Source organism: Petromyzon marinus, chromosome 30 (assembly GCF_048934315.1).
Source record: "Petromyzon marinus isolate PM22_M1 ecotype Great Lakes invasive population chromosome 30, UKy_Petmar_22M1.pri1.0, whole genome shotgun sequence".
Lineage (NCBI taxonomy): Eukaryota > Metazoa > Chordata > Hyperoartia > Petromyzontiformes > Petromyzontidae > Petromyzon > Petromyzon marinus.
In genome coordinates, this window is record NC_133696.1 from 2,903,475 (window position 1) to 2,915,890 (window position 12,416).

General features: G+C 45.3%; 1 protein-coding gene across 1 annotated transcript in view; it reads left to right on the forward strand.

The window, feature by feature from the left end:
- Positions 1-9,006, forward strand: part of LOC116947460 (protein SEC13 homolog) — a 36,773-nt gene extending 27,767 nt beyond the window's left edge. The window contains exon 9 of the mRNA XM_032963228.2: positions 2,940-9,006. Within this exon, the coding sequence (XP_032819119.1) occupies positions 2,940-2,954 (15 nt within the window). The 3' untranslated portion in view covers positions 2,955-9,006. The remainder of the gene's footprint in view (positions 1-2,939) is intronic.
- The last annotated feature ends 3,410 nt before the right edge of the window (positions 9,007-12,416 follow it).

Sequence of the window (12,416 nt, forward strand, 5' to 3'; positions counted from 1 at the left end):
TTTTGTGACGCCGTGTGACGAGGGGGGGGGTAAAAATCGTCAAAAATCGCGTGACGTCATTTAGGAGCGGATTGATGTCGGTCTCTGGCGTCGACGGCATCAAATGTTCACGACAGATTCCTGGGAGAGATAATTCAAAGGAGACCAGGCCACGTCTCCTGCCGCCGCGGTTCCAAATGTGCCAAGATTGTGAACATTTCTCGCCTATTGCTTTAATCGGGTGGAGCAACATCGTCCGCAGTCGTGTTGGCCTACTATAGCCGTCCGTGAAGCATAGTGCCTTGAATGTACTGTGTGTGTTTTGAACTTAGTTCGCAACGTGCATATAGCCAGACGCGCTAATCGGAGCTGCCTTCGTCGATATAAGAATGCCAAACGTACCAAATGTATTATTACATAACGACACATTACACCCAATTTTATTTTCAGGTAACAGGAACAGATGTGTTCTGGGTTAGATCGCGTAAATAAATGTGTCGTTAAACCCGCCACCACCCGACACAGCCAACTAAAACAGTCTGCCTCAGCAGCAGACCATGTGCTCCCACCTGATGATGGACGCTTGTTTTGCGCCCGAAACGTCGTGATTTTTGTTACATATATACCTACGTGACTTTACCGAAAGAACCAAAGAGTATAGTAAAGGAGTTGTCACGTCAACAGAACGTGGCCAATTCGTCACGAGTACAGCACCACCGGCGTGTTGGAGAGCCAAGTCACAACGTTTACAATCCAAGCACGACGTTTCGCCGGTAATCATAAACCAGCGTCACTGGTCGCGCAAGCCGAGGCGTGAAACGAAGGGGAACTTTGTGAGAACTTCCAACATCGCACGCAGTGCGCGCGGAGATTCCCACGCGGTGTCCACCAGGGGGTGCTCCCGTAGAGGTGGCGATGGCTCCACGCCTGGGTTCGTGGACAACCCCCACTGGGTAAGAAGAGGGCAAATCGGGTTCGGCACTGCGTAGTTCAGCGTTCTTCACTAAGTTTCAAAGGAGGGGTGGGGGGGGGATGGAGCCACTTTCGCCGATAAGACATCATCGGTGCGAGGGGCTGCCACATTTGAAACCATGGGGGGTGTGGGTTAACAGCAGCACGATGATGATGGGGCTGGGGGTGTTGTCACTTGCTGTGATTTACCAGAGGGGGGCCGCACTGAATGCCACCAGGGCCCGCCAGTGACCCGCAGTGCCGTTGCAGTGAAGAAGACCGGCGTAGGTTATTGAGCGCACTCGCTCGCCCCGTGCAGCGTTTTGCACAGCCTTGCTCGCCATTTATATTTTGGACCTCTGCTTGGTCGGTACGATATACGAAGCTCCCGGTGGCTTCCGAATATCGGAAAGGAAGAACGTTCCAGACGGCCGCAGAAGCGCGTGGCCAGCAGCCAAAATCCGCTGCCGCGAGGTTGACCAAAGTGTCGCGTGATGGGTTTATAACTCCTCGACGAAGTCTGCAAGGTATTTACGGCTTAGGGGCTGTCCATAAATGACGTCACGCACCTAGGGTGGGGGGGGGGGGGTCAGATATTTGTGACGATGTGTGACGAAGGGGGGGGGTGTTTGAGTAATGTGACGTCAAATCAAAATGCGCAACTGTAAATAAATATAGAACTTTGATTTAAAGCTTTCGTGACTGCAGGGATTCATATTCTTGGTTCTTTCGGTAAAGTCACGTAGAAGGGAAAAATAAAATGATAAAAATATAAAACAATAAAATTATCACGACGTTTCGACTGCAACACAAGCAATCATCATCAGGTGTGAAAACCACAGCAAGAAATTTGAAAAAAGTGGCGTTTTTTAACGTTAGCACCACGGAGAGCGATTTGCAGTTATTCAGATGGACGTGTCCTTCTATATTCGGAAAAGAGGAGGGGGGAGACGAAAATAATGGATGCAGTCTGAAAGCCACCGTAAGCGTGAACAATCAATTAAGACCCGAAATGGTTTATCAAATCCTTCCAATGACTGCTAAGCCAGAATCCATCTTCTCGGTTGAAATTGTCTCTGTGTTTGTATATGTGGATAACCTCATGAACCAATCTTTCATGGTAGCCAGATGGCTTGCAAATAACCTCTGTCTTGGAGAAGTCAATGTCATGTGAGCCTACTGGATTATAACAGTGATCTGCCACGGCCGAGGTGTTGGTCCTACCGTGTTTTAGGTCTGCTTTGTGTTCACGGATGCGGTCCGAGACATGTCGTTTGGTTTCTCCAATGTAACTACTACCACAGAGGCAACTTAGTTTGTAGACGCCAGGGTACTGTATGTCCGGAATCACATATTTTACAGATGGAACCAGATCACGGATTTTATGTAATGTGTTGAGTCGGACCTGGATCTTGTGTTTATTCAAGATTTTGGAGATCTTTTTTGTGATCCCACTTTGTGTGCAATGATCGCAACCTTACCACGTGTTCTCGTTCGGTGACCAGAAGCCCAAACGCAGCTCGGCTTGCACCGGGCGGACACGGTCGGATATTGCAGTAAACATTCCTACAAAGTTATGGTTTGGAAAGAGGAAAACTGCAGCTGTTTGTTTATGCAAAGGGAGTCATTCATTTGATCGTTTTGGGCATAAGCTAAAAAAGGGGTGGCTTGGGTGGTGGCTTGCCTGCAGTGGAGTATATTTGTGGGGGGGTGGGGGGGGGGTGCATGCGTGCCTGCAAGCTACTCCATCAGTTGCAAGTTTCCGCGAGTATGTAACTTCTGCCAACTTCAAAAATGCGTTATTCAAAGTTGGCGACGAAAACAAGCGCAATAGCTCGCCCTGCGACAAAGTGTGGATTTCGTGTTAAATGTCTCTTTCCTCATGCTTAAAAACACACCAATTAATCCGTTGCCTTAAAATCGCGGCTTCATTTACCCTGGCAGTTTCACAAACGGCACCTCCCCCCCCCCCTCTCTGCTGTCTCCCCTCCCGTACCCCTCACCGACAGCAACAGCGGGAGTGAAGACAAGGGGAACTGTGGTTTATTTTCTTTTCCGGAACTCCGGACAATTACGGCTGAAATCAAGCCACGACGCTTCAAGGTATTTATCTTTCAGATGTCTTTTTTTTCTTTTCCGGATGTAGAAGACTCCCCAACATGCGCCTTTAAGGAGTTGATTTTTTTTAAATTTGTCCCACCCATTCCCCAAACGTCAGCGTAAGAATGACGCAAGAAGGAGCACTTTCACTTATTTTCGTATCGGGTAACGGGAGATGGGGCGCGCTATGGTAGCGCGCTGCTGGAGTGTGCTACGCGAACCCGGTGACCCCCGCTGGTAATGTCCAGCCACGGCTCACGTCAGCGGGCAGCGAGTGACACTTGAAGCGGTCCTGGCAATCCCACGGTCGCCTTCGCCGACCCACGCCGAACAGCGTAGTAAAGTATGGTCAAACAACCCCCCCCCCCCCACTGTGATCGAATGCTTGCGGCACACCGAACCAAAAACTCACCGTGAGTCCTTCATCCAGCAGTGGATTGATCATGGGGCACCCGGCTCATCCAAATAAGATGGGGGGGGGGGGTATTTTTGTGTGTTCTGTGTGTCAGTGCGCGTGTGATTCATTGGTAAATCTTGATTTGAATCTTTATTTAATTGGTAAATGTTACGATGGCCGGCTCTTCGTCCATGTCGTGACTTTATTTGGATCTGTGTCTGTCGATTTCGTTCGTTCCTTTGTCTGGGCGTCTGTCTCTTTAATAGTTTCACGTTGATGGCTGCCTGTTTGTATGCCCATTGTTGGAATTCTAACTGCGCGTCTGTTGTTTCGTTTCAACGTCGGTGTGTGTATGTTGTGTGCACCTTTGTGTTGGTCCGTTAATTCGTTTATTCCATCGTCTGTGCGCCTGTTGATCAATTCGAAAAATAATACCTGGGACTCTTTCCCTGCACGCTGGTCGCACGGCACCACTGCACGAGTGGATTTGACAAAGTGCTGTGCAATTATCACCGATTGTCTCGTTTAACGAGAGCGCAAATTGTTTTCGCGCATCCCGCTAGGATCCCAGCAACCTACTTTCGATTTCCGTTCATGCACATCATTGGCGAGTGGATTCTGAATCTCTCTTGGGCCTCCCTTAGGTTGACTCGACCGTAAGAATCGGTGCTCGATGCCGAATGCGAACATCGGCACTGGGGACACGAAAGCGATCGGACGTGGCACTAGCAGCACCACTTGTCTTTTCTTGCCACCATACCAGCCACAGTAGGTGTCCCTCTAACAGCGCTCTCCCCTAGAGCCTGCGAGGTTAAACTGTGGCTATGTTATCCTGCCGTGTTTGTGTGCGCAGATTTGCACCTGTGTGCCTAATTGAACGTATTTTTGCACGGAATGCACCCTATAGGTCACGACGTATCGAGTGTTTGCGAGAGTTCCGGGCTGAGCTGAATGTCGTCAGCAGTCGCTTTCAACCGGTTGAACAATAAACCCACAGAGTAGCACTTAATAATCTCATCTCATCGGTGAACATTAAAAGCAGTATCGGGTGACGCTGCTGCGCTGGTGAATTAAATATTAATAATTTGGTGCACAAAAGCAAGGCGTGATGATGATGACGACGACGACGATGATGATGCTGTTGTTGTTGCACAAGTGCTGGCCTCCCACCACACCGGTTCTTCTGAGAAGTGCGCGGGCTGCATGCGCTCGTTGTGGTGGAGAATGCGCGGCACTGAAGCCACCTACCAACGCATTCGGCATTCTGGGTGGATCCTCTATGCGAGTCTAGGGCAGGGCCATCTTATCAAATAGGCCACAATAGGCACTCTGCTTCGGGCCCACTCACCCAGCCACCCACCCAACAGGGCCGTATTATCCAATAGGCCACAGTAGGCACTGTGCCTAGGGCCTACGAAAACTAAAGGGGCCTACGAAAAAAAATTGACCGTGTTTTTTTTTCATCATTAGACCTCCTTTGCCAGTACCAAAATGTAATAATAGGGTTTTTCCCCTTTTTTCTGGAAACAAAACTGAAACCTTTTTATAAGGATTCATGTCTGCATTAACCACAATACTTGCAGTCAAAATGCAAACAAAAAACATACTATGATAATATATGCATTGTCCTTGAAACTGATTGGTCCACACTGATTGGTCCTCACCAAGCCGTCCCTTGGTGTGGACCAATCAGTTTCAAGGACAATACATCATACATTATCATAGTATGTTTTTCGTTTACATTTTGACTGCAGGTATTGTGGTTAATGTAGACATGAATCCTTGTAAAAAAAAGGTTTCAGTTTTGCTGCCAGAAAAAAGGGGAAAAAACCTATTATTACGTGTTTTTTTTGTTTATATGTATGATAAAAAAATTTAACCAAAATATCTTCTCGAATAAATATATTCATATTGCGAGGATAGGCACAGTGTTTATACTAAGAGGCAGTCAAGTCGATGTCAATCTTTTTTTCATAAGGTGACAAATTAACACCGGAGATTAACTTTTCGAGATATTTTCATAGAAGAATTACCAATAACATTTTCAAATTGTGTTTTTTTAAACACTCTCATTCTCAATAGAGAGTAGTGCAAGGGAAGACTCGCGTTGTCGTCCTATGGTAGATCGGAGACAGTTTAAAAAAATAAATCAGCTTTAGCTTCCAAAAAGAGTGCTCTCCTTCACAAGTTTTCACTAAAGGCCCAAGAAATAGTGCCTAGGTCCTACAAGAACCTTAATCTGGCCCTGGCCTAGGGGGGTCTCGACTGCGAAAAAGCGTTGATGATGAAGCCACAGCCAGCATACTCCAGGTTCATAATAGGTCTACATTATGAACCTGGGTGGTGGCGGGTTTAACGACACATTTATATTTACGCGATATAACCCAAAAACCTCTTATGGGTCACCATACCGGTCTCTGGATCTCTGTGTGAGTCTCCGGGTCTCTGCTTGAGTATGTTGACCTCGATTAGCCTGTGGGTTTCTATGTAGAAAAACGTTGAGGCATCCCAGTTTAGCAGTTTGTCAACGAATCCACTTGCACGCAATATTATCGTCTGAGGTTGGAGAAAAAACCCGAGGAAGATGCTGTTTGGAGCCTCCTCAACTTGGCGCTATGTACACCATTGATTGGAAGGTACCATCAACACGGCTTGCATTACTTGTGTTTAACTTATCACCAGGAGAGCATTTGGTGAGATAGTCTCTACTTCAAACGGGAGTCTTGGGTAGCTTGGTTTCGAGATGGGAAAACGTCAAATCAAACGAGACTAAAGAGGGCACACTAACGTCGATTTAAAACACTTACGTACGAACTAAGGTGCATTCAACAATGAACAGAAATCGTTAAAACAATTACGATTTGTTTGCTGACGCTGCTCTGGCAGTGGTGCTCAAGTATAAAATAAATAAATAAACTCACATTCGTCAAAAACACGGTGGCCTTCAAGTGAAAATATACAACGTGGCCCAAAAGTCAGAACGTTATTGTTAATGGGAGTTTTTGAACATTTTCTTGTTTCTTTCGGTAAAGTCACGTAGAAGGGAAACAATAAAATAATAAAAATATAAAACAATAAAATTCTCACGACGTTTCGACTGAAACACAAGCAATCATCATCAGGTGTGAAAACCACAACAAGAAAATTTGAAAAAAGTGGCGGTTTTTTAACGTTAGCACCGCGGAAAGCGATTTGAAAGTTTGTTCAGATGGACGAGTCCATCTATGTTCGGAAAAGAGGAGGGGGGAGACGAAAAATAATGGATGCGGTCTGAAAGCCACCTTAAGCGTGATCAATCAATTAAGACCCGAAATGGTTTATCAAATCCTTTGAATGATTGCTAAGCCAGAATCCATCTTCTAGGTTGAAATTGTCTCTGTGTTTGTATATGTGGATAGCCTCATGAACGAATCTCTCATGGTAGCCAGATGGCTTGCAAAGAACCTCTGTCTTGGAGAAGTCAATGTCATGTGAGCCTACTGGATTATAACAGTGATCTGCCACGGCCGAGGTGTTGGTCCTACCGTGTTTAAAGTCTGCTTTGTGTTCACGAATGCGGTCCGAGACATGTCGTTTGGTTTCTCCAGTGTAACTACTACCACAGAGGTAACTTAGTTTGTAGATGCCAGGGTACTGTATGTCCGGAATCACATCTTTTACAGACGGAACCAAATCACGGATTTTATGTAATGTGTTGAATCGAACCTGGATCTTGTGTTTATTCAAGATTTTGGAGATCTTTTTTGTGATCCCCGCAATGTAGGGTAAAGTAATGGTTTTGAAAGGCTCCTCAAGAGGGTCCTTCTTCATGGTTGGAGTGATAGCTTTACGGATTGTGTAGTCGGAATAACCTTTAGCCTTAAAAGCTTGGTGTACGTGCTTGAGTTCACTGGCTATGTGTTCCTGGTCGGATATGCATTGGGCTCTATGGTGCAGAGTCTTGATGAGGGAATCCTTCCGGGATGGATGGTGGTGGGAATCCGGTTTCAGGTAAGCATCTGTATGGGTAGCTTTCCTGTAGACCGAGTGGCTCATTGAACCATCAGGTCTCTTTTTTATTAGGACATCCAAAAAATGTAGCTTGCCATCTTTTTCGGCTTCCATGGTAAATCTGATGGCTAGGTGTATGGAATTGATGTGGTAGAAGAATTGGTCTAGAGCAGGTCGGCCATGTGGCCAGATGAGAAAAGTGTCATCCACGTACCTCTTCAATAAGGTTGGGCGCAGAGTGGCAGTCTGGATAGCGTCAGTCTCAAATTTCTCCATGAAAATGTTGGCTACAACCGGAGATAGGGGGGAGCCCATTGGGGTACCCTCAGTTTGTTTGTAGAAAGTTCTATTCCAAGTAAAGTATGTATTGGTTAAGCAGTGTCTTACCAAGGGGGTACCTCAGTGTGTAGTCCTTGATGAACCAAGTCTTCAATGATTGCGATAGTGTCAGGTACAGGAACTTTGGTGAATAAGGATCACTGTTATAATTCAGTAGGTTCACATGACATTGACTTCTCCAAGACAGAGGTTCTTTGCAAGCCATCTGGCTACCATGAGAGATTTGTTCATGAGGCTATCCACATATACAAACACAGAGACAATTTCAACCGAGAAGATGGATTCTGGCTTAGCAATCATTGGAAGGATATGATAAACCATTTCGGGTCTTAATTGATTGTTCACGCTTACGGTGGCTTCCAGACTGCATCCATTATTTTCGTCTCCCCCCTCCTCTTTTCCGAACATAGATAGACTCTTCCATCTGAACAAACTGTCAAATCTCTCTCCGTGGTGCTACCGTTAAAAAACCGCCACTTTTTTCAAATTTTCTTGTTGTGGTTTTCACACCTGATGTTGATTGCTTGTGTTGCAGTCGAAACGTCGTGAGAATTTGATTGTTTTATATTTTTATTATTTTATTGTTTCCCTTCTACGTGACTTTACCGAAAGAACCAAGAATATGAATCCCTGCAGTCACGAAAGCTTTAAATCAAAATCTTTGAACATTTGTTAAAATAAAGACAATAACCCTGTGTGTCCTGACTTTTGGGCCACCCTGTATATCAGGCCACGTTTCAGGCAAATTGCTACGTGATGTCTCATTCCACTCGTCCCTGCGACTGGACGAGCAGTGGGATAGAAGCCCAGATCCACATTCGCTTCGAGGCCCGCGTGTGTGTGCGCGCGTCAGTGCGCGCACACACGACTGGCACGCTGATAATTTGCTCGTGACACCTGGGTGTAATTTTCATCCACTCATCATCCCGTCCCCGCTTTGTCATTAAGCCTCTAGAAATGTCACGTGTCCCTCCAGCTCGCCTGTTCAGCTGCACACTGCCTCGCCCATTGTATAGATGTGTTTTTTTTGTGTGTGTATTGCCCGCATGCGTAGCGAGATTAAATATGCGCGATGCTGTCGCTAAATGTGGACAAAGGCGCTTTAATGTTTGTGCTGCTATTACAATTTTAGGCATTGGCCAGATAGAGCCTCTGAAATTTGTGCTTCTCAATGCGGCGATTTTCAATTCCCAGTTCCCGGCGACGGGTGAGATCGGTGGAGAGTGAGTTGGTTTACCCCCCCCCCCCCCCCCCCAATTCCCCAGCGTTACCAACCTGCACTGACAAAAGTGGTGAAGTATGATTAAAATAACCTCCGTGGCTATAACACTGCATGGGGAGGCCTTCATCCGGCGGTTGTTTTCATGTAGAACTTCTTTCGCCTCCGTACGTAGCCAACCGTGATATTCGGAGGTGTGATTGACAAAAGCTGTCAATTATTTTAATTATAACATAGGGAAATGCTCCCGGGCTGCCAGAGTAAAATTGCTTTGAAATTTGAAACGATATAATTGTCATCATCCTTCTGTAATGACGGTACTGTAACCTTTCTCGCTTCACCGTCCCATCTTTTGAACAGGACATTTGGTGATACTGCGTCGGTCAGCGATGCGTATGTAATGTATCAATAACACTGTGGCATTAAAAGGAAAAATGTATACTCCGTCACATGTTGAGCAGTGGGCCTTCTTCACAGCACACGAATAGAGAGGCCACAGAGAGAGAGAGAGAGAGTGTGGATACGAGTTGGAGACTGAACTTCACACCATGGGGCCTAAATAAAAATTACAAATGTTATTCGGTGACCAGTTTTTTTATATTTATTTAATAGTAGCTATTGAGTCTCTTCGATTTTTATCCACTCCCATCTTTCTAGCCTAAGGACCATTGCCCCAAAAACGTTGTCCGTTATGTTTTCCTTTATAAGTCGGTGTTTTTGACACGTGAGCTTTTTCCATAATAGAGGTTTTTTTGGGTTAGATCGCGTAAATCTATAAATGTGTCGTTAAAACCCGCCACCACCCGACACAGCCAACTAGTAAGGGTTGTCACATAAACAGAACGTGGCCAATTCATCATTAGTACAGCAACACCGGTTGTGTGTTGGAGAGCCAAGCCACAACGTTTACAATCTGAGTACGACGTTTTCACCAGTAATTACGACTAGCTTAATCAGACGGACAGCCAGATTTGTGGAGAAGTCCACCTATTTCGTTCCTTATGTAGAGGCGTAGATGTAGTGACCACGCTTCTGCGCTCTTGCACAATGTGGTGGGGGGGGGGGGGATTTCTGAGGCAACGTACATTATGCATGTGCATTATGCGAGCCCTTTGAAGGGTGGTCACCACATCTACGCCTCTATACAAGGAACGAAACAGGTGGACTTCTCCACAAATCTGGCTGTCGCCTGATGAAGCTAGTTCTAATTACTGGCGAAACGTCGTACTCAGATTGTAAACGTTGTGGCTTGGCTCTCCAACACACTACCGATGTTGCTGTACTAGTGACGAATTGGCCACGTGCTGTTTACGTGACAAAAAAAAACAACAAAAAATAAAAAAAAATCACGACGTTTCGGCTACAACACGGGTGGCCTTCATCGGGTGAAGGGACCAGACTGTCTAGAGTACAGCGCTGGAGTCTTGTCCCTTCACCTGATGAAGGCCACTTGTGTTGTGGCCGAAACGTCGTGAGAATTTTATTGTGTTATTTTATTTTATTAATTTATTATTTTATTCTCATTCTACGTGACTTTACCGAAAGAACCAAAGAAGATGAATCCTTGCAGTCACGAAAGCTTTAAATCGAAATTTAACCCTTACTAGTTTGCTGTGTCGGGTGGTGTCGGGTTTTAACGACACATTTATATATTTACGCGATCTAAACCAAAAAAAAACCCTCTTATGGATGATATTGGTCGTGAAAGCCTACGTGTTAAACGTGATCTTATTTATATATAAAACAGAGGTTTTGTGATGTAATCACGAAACGAGAAGCTTCCTGTGGATACGCTGCCTCACGCTGTGTTCAAAGCACAGGTTCGCCCGTGGGATAATTGATGTGCCCTCATTTTCTCCAGAGACCTAATCGCTTGATTTGTGTGCAGCACGTCCCCGGGAAGGATGCAGCAGCAGAGATCCATGCTCGGCGAGACGTGCGAAGTAAAAAAAAATAGCCAAGGAAAAAAATGCCACAAGGCTATATTTTGCTTCACATTGATGTCTTGTCCATTACCACTAATATTGTGGTCATCTATTTTATTGATACTGTATTCGTAATTGTTTGAAATTGTATAATTAGTAAATGTATCGTTATAATTCAAAGTGTATATTTCGTTGGCGAGTGCTAATAGACAAATGGTGTCTTGAGATTTGGTTGCATTTAGATGCTCGATAAATCTAAATTGTAATGTGACAGTGATAGTGCAGCCAACACCAGTGACGATGATCAGAACCGGTCCTGGGCCTCCCCGAGGTTGACTCGGCCTAAACTTCGTGCCCGGTGCGATGGGTAAACATCGTCACTGGGGAGACAAAGGCGGCCGGGCATGGTGTTGGCCACCCACCCCCCTCGTGTGCCGTTCCGGTCTTCATAGGTGCTCGCTAACAGCACTTGCTCCAACAGTATGTTAAGGCTATACGGGGGATCTTTGTCTTTGTTGTCATCATATTCATGGTTGGGTTTCTCAAGGCGTCTTTGAATAACAATTTATGCCTTCCTGCTCTCTCTGCTTTATGAAACGCAATTTGCCAACATATCAGCAAATACATGTTTTCCTCTTTATTATTCGGCAGCCTTTCGCACTTCTGAGAATCTAAGCAGGTTTGAGCCTGGCTAGTTTCTTGGAGTGGCGACCGCCACAATGCACAAACCAAGGTGGCATCGTAGGTGGCTGAGAAGCTGCCCTACGTAGTGGTCAACACAGGGAATTGGCAGCGAAATGTATTGTTGTACTGCTCTATGCTTCCACGTCTTTGTTCTCCACCTTCACCAACCCAACGTGGTGAGGCACGGACAAATAACCTCCACGTCACGATCCACGTGCCTGGTGGAGGCCCTCATCCAGCAGTGGATTGACAAGAGGCTGTGCCTGTACATTATTAGGCCTCGTTGGTTAATGGCAGTGGGTGAAGTGGTCTCATCGGGTGTTCCCATCGGCTTTGGCACAGAGGATTTGTGTTTTGTGCTCCTATCGTATTTTTTGTATTGTTTGTTGTAACTTTATCGACACGCTCCTGTTGGACATCTGTGGAAAAAAATAAGATTCTGCTTTTCTTGCATGAAGATCTTCATCCCAGCAATCGAGTTCCCGTGAGTTCAGAATGTTATCACTAAACTTCTACAGAATGTTATCACTAAACTTTTACAGAATGTTATCACTGAATTTCTACAGAATGTTATCACTAAACTTCTACAGAATGTTATCACTAAACTTCTACAGAATGTTATCACTAAACTTCTACAGAATGTTACCACTAAACTTCTACAGAATGTTATCACTAAACTTCTACAGAATGTTACCACTAAACTTCTACAGAATGTTATCACTAAACTTCTACAGAATGTTATCACTAAACTTCTACAGAATGTTATCACTAAACTTCTACAGAATGTTATCACTAAACTTCTACAGAATGTTATCACTAAACTTCTACAGAA